Raw genomic sequence first — 13,515 nt, forward strand, 5'->3', positions numbered from 1 at the left:
CTCAGACTCCTTATCGCTCTGCTCGGCCAACGATTAAAACATGAGCTCACCGTTTTGGAGAGAACCGAACGATTTCTCCGCGGCAGGACGCAGTTCTCTTTCCACGCCGTCCTACGGGAGTGAACGAGGAGATAAGAGCAAGAACAGAACCCTAACTCTAAGCAGCCCGGATGATGTATTCACTCAGACGGGTCGGTAGCGTCGTGCCCGGCCCGCGTCTGCGCAGGGTTTTTCCTTCCAAGTTTTTTCATGTGGCGGCGGCGGCGGCGGCGGCGGCAAGTTGCAGCCGACCGGGCCGTAGAGATAAAAGTTGATTCTCTGCTCTGAGGAAGCCGCTGTACTGCAGAGCTTTGATCCGCTCGCCCCTCTGCGCCTGGAGGCCGGCCATGTTGGATAAGTGAGCGAGACTGAGTGTGTGTGTGTGTGTGTGAGGGAGAGAGAGGACAGTCTTATCAAACACTACAGCAATCTGAGGAGTATGTTTTCTGACTTTTGGTACGTGTGTGTGTGTGTGTGTCCCAGTTGCCCTTTGTTTGTCTTTCCTCCCTTTCTACTCCATCTTCATCTGTTCCTGCCCTTCCTCATCTCTGTCAGACCGGGGATCAAACACAATAGAGACGCTAACTTGCCTCTCCTCTTCCTCTCTCTCTCTCTCTCTCTCTTCACCAGGAATCCCAACGGAGACTACCGCAGCTCTCCCGCCTCTAAGGACCGCAGCCGGAGCCCCGGGGAGCGGGCGGCGGTGCCCGGCGCCCTGGGAGTCCACGGCAACCACCTGTACAGCCACCATCACCACCACCACCACCACCACCTGGCCAGCTTAGCCGCCGCCATGGAGCAGCCGCTGGCGCTGACCAAGAACAGCGTCACCATGCCCCAACCGGTGGAGCGCCAACAGGTAAACAAGCCCTCTCTCTCTCTCTCTCTCTCTCTCTCTCTCTCTCTCTCTCTCCCCCACGACCTCGTCCCTCTTCCTCCACGTGCTGCGTCGCTGTAGGTCTCACCGCCATGTGACTAATGCGCTTTCATCGTTCTGGCCCGGGAGGCTGGCAGAGAGTAGATATTCTCTTTTTTTGGCGTAAAAGATGGAAGTGTTTGAAGGCCGCGGCGGTCACTGAATCATCCGCTCGCCCTCAAACTTCAACCCCCCCCCCGACCTCTCCTTCCATTTCATCTCCTTCCCTCTCTCCTTCATCTGATTATTCCACCTAATTATGACACGTTTTATGTCTCGTGTCGTCATGCGGCCGCCGTAATGAAGAACACAGTTTGTGGTTTGTTTCTAAGTGTGCGTTTCTGTGTGTGTGTGTGTGTGTGTTTGTTTCAGAATCGCCCGTCAGTGATCACTTGCGCCCCGGCCAACAACCGGAACTGTAACCTGTCTCACTGTCCCGTCTCCCACAACGGCTGCGCAGGCCTCGCCAACAACTACAGGAGAGTCAACAGTGAGTACGCACACACACACACGCACAAACACACACACACTCGCACACACTCTTAATTGGTTCTGTCTGAGGGTCACTTTGCTGTGTTTATGATCCCAGTGAGCTCATTGAGGTCAGCAGAGGAACTTGATTTAGAAAACGGTGATTTAGAGCCTAAAGACTGAAATAGATGGAAGGTTGAGTGTTTTTCCGTCTTTATGAGCCGATGTCCTTCCTGCCGCACACGCTTCTCCTCTCTGACGCCCTCCCCTCTCTCTCTCTCTCTCTCTCTCTCTCTCTCTCTCTCTCTCTCTCTCTCTCTCTCTCCCCCCCCAGCCAACACGGTTTGCGACCCTGTGATCGAGGAGCATTTCCGCCGCAGCCTGGGGAAGAACTATAAGCCGGAGCCCGAGCCCTCCGCCGCCGTGGCAGCAGCCGCCGCCGCCGCAGCCGGCACCAACTCCGTGTCCATCACGGGCTCGGTGGACGACCACTTCGCCAAGGCGCTGGGCGAGACCTGGCTCCAGATCAAGAACAAGGGCAGCCCCTCGTCCTCCGGAAGCAGCCCAAACTCCTCCCCCAACAGCCACATGGTCAACCACAACCACTCCCCCTCCGTCGTCTCTTGAAGTGGGCGGGGCTTCTGAAGAGGGACCGGCCCGTTTTCTCCCCTCCGACCCACCCAACCGCCCCCGGCTCAAACACACCCGCGCCCCCGTCTGTTGTCACCAGCGTCCCAGAGGGGGAAGCCCGCCTGCTCGCCCGCTACATCAACCCCCGCCCCCTCTCCCCCAAACCCCGCCCTCTCTCTCTCTCTCTCTCTCTCTATGCATTCACAGAGGATCAATCACGCAATAACAAAATGGTTGATCACTTTTTTCCTGCCGTCGGCAACGTGATAAGGTGGTTCTGGGTTTGACTTTTCGGGGACTGACGGGAGTGTGGACCCGCTCGTCCCTCCCTCCCTCCCTCCCTCCCTCCAAACGCTCGCCGCTCCCCGCGCGTCACGCCGGGGGAGACGAGCGAGCGAGCGTCTGTAGTTAATGTACATAAACCCCAGAGGGGGAGAGGAGGTGTTTGTAAAGATGAATTTGTCTTTTCTTTTCCTTGTGTGTTGTTGTTTGTGTGTCGTCTCTAACAGTAGTTTTGTTTACCCGCCGCCGCCGCCGTGACAGGACGGAGACACGCAGGGGAGAGACGCGGCGACTAGCAGAGATAGAGTGAATCTCAAACCGCCTGACTGTGCCGCCAAAGACACCTCAGGCGTTTATCTACAGAGCCCCTCCGGCCCCTCCCTCCTGTGTTTCGTCCTCCCTCCGGTGGATTTGTTCCCGCACGTGTACACAGACGTGTTTGACTCCGCCTGATTCGCTCTGCCGGTGTCGAGGCTAAAGGCCCATGTTGAAATTTGGCCCGGCGCTCTCAGATGATTTTTAAGGCCCAACGAGCGGCGATTCAGAAAGAAAAAGGCTGCGACTGCTCTGGCTGCTGCTCTTCCCATCTGATTTTAAAACACAAAATAACACCCAAACTGCTCTTGTAGGTCACAAACTACTTCTCCAGTGTGTGGGCGTGGATACACACTCCCCCGCTCCCCAAAACAAAACAAACACAAAGTGGAGTCGCGCCCGAGAGGTCGAATGGCATTTTTTACGAGCGCAGTCAGGTTATCACATCAGCTGGTCTACGGCGGTGATTGATGATGGGAGTCGTAAGGCCGCAGCTGTTTGGGGCTTTGATGCCTTTCACAGGCGGCGGCGGCGGCGGCGACGGGATGCGCGATGTCGCGGTGTCGCTCTGTGGTCGGGGCTGAAAAAAGAAAGCGTCTGGTTGATCAAATCTCTTCAATCGCACCTTTTTGTGTGAGGAACCCTTTGAATATTTGGCCTCCGCTCGCTCGCCCGCCCGCTCGCTCGCCCCTCCCTCTCCTGCACACACAGTCTGAAGGGTAAACTAACGCTTTTACAGATGCATGTTTTTTTCGTTTCTTTTGTTGTTTTTGTTTTTAATAGCTGGTATCTATTAGTGTTTTTAAGCATTTCAAACTTAACTATTAGCCTTTTTTTCATTTGGACGTTAGTTGTTACTCCCTGCATCGTCGGTAACACACATAGACTCTATACACTCACTGCTGGGTCAGTCGTACTCCATATTATTATTGTTATTGTTGTTATGACGGTTTTTCTATGTTGTTTTCCAGTAATATCAGTATGGTAACACACTATAGTGGGACAGCCTCCGGACAGGCTCTGCTTAACAATGACAGCTGCGTTTCTCTGAACCCGGGATGAACTCAGACCCTTTGGAAAGGTTCTTTTGATTCTTAAGATGTTGATCCATCGGTGGTGCCGGATGCTACGACCTTCAAGCGTGACTTTGAGCTGGGACGCCAAACAACATGGCACAATTCAGTCAGCGAGGCCCGGTTTACCAGAGGAACACCGCCCGGTCTGGCCTCTGGAGTCTTAACGCCGCCCGCCACTCTCATACCAGCCTCCAGCTAAATTTACGCTCCTGGTAAAGGACAGTCTAGCGGGCTAGGATGCCTTTGGGAAACGAGGTATTGTGTCGAGGGAACGACCGGCGACGGGAGGCCGAGGTTCATCCCGTCTCTTTAATTTGTGTCACTAAACGGCATCGTAAGGCCGGCTGGTATGAGTTTGGGTTTTGGTTCCTCCATCGCTCCGGCTCACTGGGACCTCTAGCAGCTGACTTGTGCTCATTTGGTGTCCAGGCCTCTTTTGTATGTCAGTGTTTTCTCGTCTGAAGAACATTGTGTTGTTCCTGCAGTTAAGCCAGACTGCTGCAGTTTAAGAAAAAGGATTTAGCTCTGTGAAGGAGCCGCGGTCAAGGTGGCATACATTCCTCCTGTAGGGAACTTTGTACCGGCCTTACACACGTACTCACTGTCGCCTGATAGCCGGAGACAATTTGAACGAGTGTGTCTCTAGCAGACTTCGGAGGCGTCTCGTCTCCTGTTTGAGCTTTGCAGCGGGCGAAGATGGAGGTAGAGGAAAGGCTTTTAATCCGTGCGGTGCGCTAAACGATCAATGAAGCAAACTATGCAGTAATGATGTAGAGAACGTGGAGACGTGCAGCTGTGTCACTCTGCAGCTGACGTCAGAGCGAGTAAGCGAGTGAGCGAGTCTCGCCACCAGGAGATGGAATTTGTAGGTGACGGCACACTGCGATGCGTTTCAGAACTCTGAGTGGAGCGCGAGTACAAACTGCACGTCATGCAGTTCATCCAGTTCTCTAGTTTAGACTCAAACACATTCCAACCTCATTTGTCAGACAGAACCAGACGTGACCAGAGAGCGTTCTCCACCGCTCGGGTTCCAGTCCCGGTTTGTTCATGAACCCCAGACTGCCTGTGGAGTCATGGCGATGCAGTGCAGCCAGTCAGAAGTGTTCAGTCCTGAGCTGTGTGAGGAGGGGCAGGTTCAGGGGGGCTGAGCCTGCAGGAGCTGAGCTTCTGTGAGCTCAGCCTGGGAGCCCACCAGCCTCAGCCTACACTCAAGGCATCACAGCCCCACACACACACACACACACACACACACACACATAGACGGCTCTCAGATAGGGTTGACCCTGAGTAAGATTGAATCTAATTAGCACGACGCTCCGACAGACGAGGGAAAGGGCCGAGGATTCATTTCTATTCTTCTTCTTCTTCTTCTTCTTTCTCAGTATCATTTCACTACCATCCTGTAGGTAGAGGCTCCTTCTGCTTCGGCACACACTCCCTACACACTGTAGGTAAATCACTTAATAAAAAAATACTTTTTTATAATAGGTAACTATAAGACCATCATTACGCTGTGCGTAACGAATGTACAGAGAAAAAAATCGTAGGTATTTTTTGAGGAACAATTAATTTGTTAATGATATGTAGCTATTTAATTGTTGTTTTCCCTGTCCTTATATTGTAATCATGCATTTTCTTTTTGTGAAAAAAGTTGATCTTTTTTGTTTATAGAGTTTGTCTCTCTGTTAGAGTAAAAGGTTCAAGTGCAGGAACACAGTAAATGTATGAAACCACATGAAGCCACTGGTGTGTTGGTGACAATCGCTACTTCCACTGGTTTGCAATCGTCTATCTGAGACACAAACGTCTTCAGCTCTGTGCCCTCAGAAACCAAGAGTTCACCTCCCAGAGCCTCTCACCTGATTAGCGTGTCAGCACTGATGGAACGTAACAATTTGCCACTAGCCAAGTGCGTCTTGCCTGCTATTTCCAAATCGTGTCCATCAGCTAGCACATCTTTACAAATGAGTCACGGCCTAGCAGGTAACAGTTACCATCCTTCAACTCTTGGTGTTCGTTCACAGTCTGAGTAAAAGCAGACAAACGTTCTCACATAAGAACCGATTCCACCTGCCTGGATAACAACAAGTTAGACTTTACCGAACCCAAACCTCACTCATTCATCAGTGTGGGCAGGTTTCCTAAAAGCCAAGTTCATCTGTGCTTCACTGCCAGTCGATGAGGCCCAGATGATCCGACTATTAAGTGAGCTTAGTGACGTCATCAAATCTGTTTATTTCCCCCCCCATGTTCCAATTTTGCAACTGTCCCAACTAAAGTCAACCATGGGAAATTGTCCACATAAATCAAAGAGTTGGCCCATAGAGGATGACTGCAGGTCCTTTTTGAAGTGGAAGTAGCATGTACTTAGTGGTAGTAGTACTCTGAACTGTAAAAACGTGTATCATGAAACGACAGTCAATTTGTGGCTCTGTGTCTCCTCCTACTAAAAAAGGTTTTGGCAGGCCACCTTTTTTGTACGTAAAGTAGCCTTGATGAACAATAAAGTGCTTTTAAACCACCGTCTGACTGTGTGGGCCTCTGTCTCTGTGTGTGTGTGTGTGTGTGTGTGTGTGGAGAAGTTAAGACTGAGCTATTAGTCATTTATTGGTGGATGTTTTTGATTTTGGAATAATTCAGTTAAAGTGGAAAGTTCACGCTGAGTTATGCCAATACACATCTGAGTATCATTATGTCTTCAGTTGCTCTTTTGCAGCCGTGTCAGATGTGTTAACATGAAATAGAAGGAATATTTCTCAAAGGAAAAGTCAGGGAATTTACCATCTGAACTGGAATTATCGACTTCTTCCATCAGAAAAATTATAAATATCCATTCTGCTGTTCCTCCAGGTGGGATTCAACTCATTGTTTGGAAAGTTATTAATGCTGAAGTTTATTCTCGCTTTGGTTTTCTGCTTAAGTAGTAAATAGTTTCCATATCAGGCCAGTTCCACTTCCTCCCATTATATCATTATTGAGACTCTTAATGAGTTTCAGCAGAACAAAGCCAGGTTCAGGATCCCAGCCAGGCAATAAGTAAAGCAATAATATCAGGCTTTCTTAGGATATATTTTATTATTTCCACCACATTGTATTGTATTCAAATGGAGACATGACTTCATAGGACAGTAACAGTTTTTAAGAAGATGATAGTTACGATTTCCATTGCAAAATGTAAACAACTTCACAAAGCTGTTAAAAAATGTGTACTTACTCATTTCCACACTGAATTATATTGGAATTATCTGTTGGTTTAATAAATGTTAGTTCTAGATTTCCCTTCCTCTCCAGAGATTTGGGAATTTTGAAAGAGCAAACATGGACGGTTGTGTTTGAGAGGCTCAGGGGGAGCGGTGGGTTTGTTCCTTTGGTGCTTTCAGATGCTCTCGTCGTCGCTCATGTCCCAAATCTGAGGGGAAACACACAAACAACACAAGACGCATTATTGATATTTGAAAACACAAACACACTTACACACACAAATCAGTTAGTGTATCTCTATTAGATTAACATGTTTCTGTTTCAACACAAATGACTTAGATCAACAGCAAATACTTTCAGCTAGACAATAACAGACCCCATGGGTTGTTTATATTTGCTGTTACATATAGACACACTATCCCGTATATGACATCACTATAAGATAAACAGGAAAACACAGACCTGTAAGTCACTGAAAGGTCAATTAATGACACAATTAAGGTTAAGAGGGTTTTTTTCTTCTAAGGAAGCGACAGCCGACTGTGACTCCCTCTCACACACCCCCACACACACACGCACGCGCACAGGCAGGAACCTCCTCTGCAGCACCGTGTCAGTAAACAACAGCAGCCTTCTCATGGCAGCAGATTCCTCACATTCTCTCCCCGTAAGACGCAATTCGCATACTTCTAACACTGTCCGGAATGTTACACACACACACGGAGGTCACACACGCTCACGCACCCGTGCAGCTTTGACACATACGCGCTGCATTCCTCTGGATGTGCAGCTTCACAGCCCTGAGAGCTGGAGCGCAGATTCCAGTGAAATGACTTAAAACCCACAGAGACTGAAAACATCCAAAGTAAAATCACCCGCCAAAGCCTTCTGCTCTTTAAAACCGTGAGGGAATAAAACACACACACACACACACAGTTAAAGGCACTTAACGCTAAATGAGGAAGATTTTCTTGACAGGTCAATACGAAGTCATCACCTGAGAAACAATGAGAATGCTGATCATCTATTAAAAAAATGATTAAATTTAAACACTACACAATTTAATAATACATTAAAATTGACGTATTTAATTAGAAAATAAAAAAATTATATAAAAAAAACCCCAAAAACCTATAAAATAAATAAATCAAATCAAATCCTCCCATTGCTGCACTGAGGCTCCTCTGTAAATGAACATGAAGCGTTACTGATCACTGTGTGGTCTCTAATGTCTTCTCCTCAAACTTCATGCTCCAAATCCCACACACATCAAGGCCGCGTGGTGATTCATAAACTATTTTAACCTCATTAAAATATTCCTGGAAACAGCAGAGGAACCTTTTTAGGTTGGGTCAAATTTCCCCAGGACCACAATGGGGCTGATGCTGCACCGAGCAAAGAGCCACAACAGTGCAGGGAACACTGGAAACTCATCTCGTCAACTTTTCCAATCCGGGACACGATGGCTGAATCTGCTGTGAGAGTTGTTTAACAGGTTCTGCAGCATGTTGTGTGCATGCTTGTGTGTGTTTGTGTGTGTGTGGCTGCATCTGTAAGTTTCTCTCGTGTTCTAGCACAACAGCTTTCATTCCAGTTGGGTCAGAGAGACCAGAGGGCCGTGTGGAAAATCAAGGACAAACTCATATCAAAGCTGAATGTTGGGCATTTCTGCTCTGCTGCTGCTGCCGGGCCGTGAGCATCAAAAGGAAAAGCAAGCAAAGGCTGCTTTGAAATGGAGCGACACTGGAGCCCCTCTCTGGACAGCTGCCATGCCTCACTGATGGGGTGTGTGTGTGTGTGTGTGTGTGTGTGTGTGTGTGTGTGTGTGTGTGTGTGTGTGTGTGTGTGTGTGTGTGTGTGTGTGTGTGTTTGGAGACATCTTTTGTGCAAAATGAAAGAGACAGAGGGAGAGAAAGGAGGCGATCTGGAGGGAAAAGACCTTATGTAACGTGAATAGCTCCGACCAACTGAAGCCAACAACTTCACTACACTTGACCAAGCACTGATGAATACTTGAGATGCTTCTCAACTCTTCACCTCTGCTGATGCTTTAACAAATTTATGTCCGGCCAAAATTTGAAATGATTTCTTCTCTGTACTGTGTGATAAAGGAGCTCAATGACATCACCAGAGTTAAGAGTGCAAATGGCTTGAAGTGCATCTCTCCTAACTGGCAGAAACACACACACACACGCACACACATCATGACAACACTTTAAATGGATTGGCAGAGACACAATCAGCCGCCTATTCTGGATTTACTGCACGATAAAAAAAAAAAACCTTTCAGGCCTCTGAATCCACTCCAGGTTCAAATGGATGTTGGATGTTTCATAAAGTCGACATAAGCTGCATGAAATCACTGTTTGAATGTGTTGTGTGTGTGTGTGTTTGTAATCAGTTGGGCTCCGGTTGATATGACAGTAATAATCCTGGCAGGCCGAGTCGGGGATGTGATCAGATGAAGCAGCTTTGAGCCTGAGCAATCGCGGCCAAAGCTCTGCTGCTACTGATTATTGTCCCCCAGTCTCAACCTGCACAAGCACCGGCTCCAGGACACCATGACACTCACCCCCCTCGGAGCTCGGGTGCCTCCAGGAGAGAAGAGGACTCGGGCCCGCCTGTGTGATTTGCTCTTATGTGATGTTCCCTCCTTAGATCAGTTGATTCAAAACACTGAGACAGACTCACATCCTAAGTGCGGGTGGCCCCAGCGGGAATCCAACCTCTAAAGCCATTCAGCTAAAACAACCCTACACAACCACTGATGGGCAACGCCATTAAACACACATCTGCTTTACATATTACAGCTGACACCACAGCACAAAGCACAAAGTGGAGCTTTCATCATGGAGACTGGCTCCATGTGATGTGCAATTAGAGGACCACACAGCGTGAGACACACCGAGCGAGCGAGCGAGCGAGCGAGCGGCTTACAGAGGCAGACAAGACCAGGAAGACAAACTGACACGGACTTGCTCTTTCATTATACTGATCTGAGAGATGCTATGTAATATGTAATATGTGCTATCACGCCATGTGAAGGCTAGAAGAAGACAAATCGACCAAAATCATAGAAAGAAAATAAAATTTATTTGTAAAACAAGTTTGTTGTTGTCATTCATAGCATTTCCGGGAAATTGTCACTGTCAGTCATGTGTCACATCCTCCAGCCCAGTAGGGGGCAGCATGTAGATGAATTGCCAGAATGCCGACCACAAATTATGTAATAGAAGAAAAGGAGAAGTTCTGGTGATAAACAAAACCCCCAAACTTGAGTGACAATGTCAGAAAATGCATTTGACATGAAATTATAAAAGTTGTAATTCTCCAATCTGCTGTCATTACCCCCTACTGCCATTAGAGGTCAGTCATGAGTGCAAAACTAATAATTATCACTTTAAGATCTATGCTGTTGTTTCTTTGGCACCGCGGGCCACGGGGCCGTAGAGCGGCCACAAGCTGCCTGTAGCATCAGCAGCGGTAAGACAGAGGGAGAGAGAGATGCTACGTTCATATGGAGTTCAGACCATCAACCCCGAAAATTCCATCAGTGTGTAGAAACATCACCGCTGGCTGGGCAGAGAGTAATTAACTCCGTCTATAGAAGGAACATGGCAGCCATGGAAATTCTTGTTTCCTCCAACAAATGATGGTGCATCTGTTAGCCAGGAGGAAGCGTTTAATCATCTATGTTAAAGAAAGAGGGAGGGAGGGAGGGAGGGAGGGAGGAGGAGAAGGGGGGGTCCCTCCTTTCATCTCTTTCATAAGACCCCCTGAGGGCAGAGAAGACCCACACAACAACCACACAAACAAACAGACTTGTGAGGAGGCATCAGAGGCCTCGTGAGCTCGACAGTTGGGTGGTTGATGAAGTCTTATGTCTCTTACTTCACATATCACACACACACACATACACACAGTACACGAGTCTACGAGCAATAAACATACACACCGGGGATGCAAATGTAGTGCGTGTTTACAGCGGGCTTGGTTGCTGTGAATAAATCATGTGGTTTGGGTGTTGCCTTTCTCAGGATTCAGTTTCCCGCATGGAGGCGTACTCAGCTGTGAAATGGCAGCTTAGAGGACAAAAGAGGTGAGAAAGCCCACAACCACCTGAGGGGCGGCGGCGGCTGTGTGTCGGCCTTTATCAGTTTGGAACAAAGGCTCGAACCTTTCTCAGTGTCACTTGAATTCAATCGGCTCGATTCAAACTGTGCAGGTACGACGTGAAACCACATATGTGCCGCAGCCTATAGGTTTATTCACTCTATGTACTAATGTGTCTCTCCCACTCCGTCTACCTCTCCTCTTGTGGGAGAGAGTTGAGCCGCAGCTATCAGCCGTCGCATCCCACCCTGCCAGAACGAAGCGGCATCTGTCACCAGCACAGAAGTGGTGTGTGTGTGTTATCTGGAGGGCTGTGAGCTTTATCAGGCTCGGTACAATCATCTTCAAAAGGCAGCCGGGTTCAGATCTCCATTTCTCCTTCAATGACGTGTGCTCATCCATGAAGAAGTTGCTGTACTACACACACTCTACCTGTGATACCGCTTCAATGATGTGATCGTCTGGCATTAAAACAGACACCACAGTTACACATGAGTCACGCTCTATATCAGGCGATGTGGCGATGTTTATAATGTCAGGCTGTTTAAAAATATACTTAGAGACTAGAGAAATAGACGCAGGGCTAATGAATGCGATTGTTTTCGTTTCTATGGGTGGATCTACTTTCTGCTTACTGAGACGAGAGACGTTTCAACAAACAAGGACCTAAAATGAGACCAGGGTTTTGCGTCTTTATGGGCCACCCAACTACACGGGCAACCGTTAGGCAAATTATAGGAAAACCCTTCGTTCTGTTCGACACTCGCTTTGGTCTGGGAAGACAGTCTGACATGTTCCAGTAAAAAAGATCAAGTGGGATTTGCAGTGTTAAACCCCGTCTATGTCTTCTTCCAATAACACTGCTAGACGCTCTCCCGCAAACACGCGCACACACACACACACACACACACACACACACACACACAAAAATGCTGACGAGTGTATTTGCATCCGAGGCAGAGAAAATGACCTCATGTGCTCTCCACTGTAATGCCAACTGCTATTCCCGCATGCTGCATTCCCCTCTACATTCCAGAATTCCCCTCAGACATTCCAGCACAATGTGGTGGGGATCTGCGCCTGTGCTGGGTTCACGAGGCAGAGCGGTGGCAGAAAAGGTAAAAGGTCAAATCCCTCACAAATGCTGGGAGAACGCACGGCGGCTGCGACCCGAGTGTGTACAGCCCAGACCTACAAGGAAGGCTGCAGGTGATGTCAGAGGGACAGGAGACACAATAAGAGAAGGATAAGAGACCTGACCAGACAGACAGAAACAGATCCACCAGATATAGATTGTTCTCCAGGCCCAGGAACGGCCCCTCTAAGACCTGTGTCAAAGATGATCACAGGTCCACCTTGAGAACACATGAGTTCAAAGACGTGTTAAAGGAGGAAGAAAGCACAAAGGAGGAGGCAGCCTGACCTTAAGAACGTGGAAGAGGACTTGCAGGAGGCCATTAAGGATGGAGAGGGAGGAGCCTGAGGCGAAGAGCAATGAGAAGGAGATTAAAGAGTAAGATGAAGAGAGGGACCCAGAAGAGAAGGAGCAAGAGGTGAAGGAATTAGGGGAGAGGGAACCAGAGGAGAAGGAGGGGAGGAGGAGGAGGACATTATGACATTGAAGAGGAGGACGAGCTACGTAACCCATCAATGAGACTCTCACAGAGCAACATTTCAAGAGGTAGAGAAAGCACATAAGGTACTCGCCACCATTAATGCTGAAAAGGAAAAGACAGACGTCACTGCAGTCTTCAGTCTAATCTAAGAAGATGTAAAGGACAGCACAAAACAATCCTGGTCAAGAGAACGTAGATGATGAGCACTATAGATCAAGAGAGGAGGAGGGTGTGAAGATCCACCTGGAGACAGTGGAGCTGAAACTAGAAACCAATTCGGAAATCCAACTCTCCCGAATATAGAAGGAGAAAAGGCAAGGAAAAGGAGAAACACAAACTAAAAAAAGAATGAGCAATTGAATAAAATCAAAGCAGATGATGAAGGAGGAGACACAAGGTCAACAGGAAGAAGAAGGCGCAGATGAAGGAGTGTGGCCTGAGGGATGTGGACACCATGTGTAGACTTTTTAAACTAACCCTGGGAAACTTCAGAATATCCAGACAAGTTGGGGGAAACACATTTTATCCAACAACAAGCGTCTCGTCTCTCAACCCAACCGCTGATTCTCCTCCAGGCTTCACTCTGCTGCTCACCATCTCCCCCCTAAGGCCTGCGTCTGGTTTCCCAAGAACAGCGCCACAACTACATTCAAATCAATTTTCAGCCAAATATTCCCATCCCACCCTCGCCACATTTGCTGTATTAAACGCAAAGAAGAAGTCCAACATCAACAATAAAATGCTAAATTCCTTGTTTGATGCTATTCAGACTTTTATTTCTTCTCACTGTCAACCTGAACTAACACCAAAAAACAACCTACTGAGTAAATCTAAAGCTCCTGATACATTTAAG

At 48.1% G+C, this 13,515-nt stretch overlaps 2 protein-coding genes across 4 annotated transcripts in view; one reads left to right on the forward strand and one right to left on the reverse strand.

The window, feature by feature from the left end:
* vgll4b (vestigial-like family member 4b) overlaps positions 1-6,255 on the forward strand; it is a 32,074-nt gene extending 25,819 nt beyond the window's left edge. For both annotated transcript variants that reach the window (XM_076140977.1, XM_076140975.1), the window contains 3 exons: positions 670-898; positions 1,328-1,445; positions 1,761-6,255. In XM_076140977.1, the coding sequence (XP_075997092.1) occupies positions 670-898; positions 1,328-1,445; positions 1,761-2,053 (640 nt within the window). In that variant the 3' untranslated portion in view covers positions 2,054-6,255. The remainder of the gene's footprint in view (positions 1-669; positions 899-1,327; positions 1,446-1,760) is intronic.
* A 533-nt stretch (positions 6,256-6,788) lies between these two features.
* Positions 6,789-13,515, reverse strand: part of atg7 (ATG7 autophagy related 7 homolog (S. cerevisiae)) — a 39,754-nt gene continuing 33,027 nt past the window's right edge. For both annotated transcript variants that reach the window (XM_076141044.1, XM_076141042.1), the window contains exon 19: positions 6,789-7,141. In XM_076141044.1, the coding sequence (XP_075997159.1) occupies positions 7,109-7,141 (33 nt within the window). In that variant the 3' untranslated portion in view covers positions 6,789-7,108. The remainder of the gene's footprint in view (positions 7,142-13,515) is intronic.

The sequence above is a fragment of the Genypterus blacodes genome, unplaced genomic scaffold (genome assembly GCF_046128005.1).
Source record: "Genypterus blacodes isolate CSIRO-AG114 ecotype Tasmania unplaced genomic scaffold, CSIRO-AGI_Gbla_v1 ptg000017l_1, whole genome shotgun sequence".
NCBI lineage: Eukaryota > Metazoa > Chordata > Actinopteri > Ophidiiformes > Ophidiidae > Genypterus > Genypterus blacodes.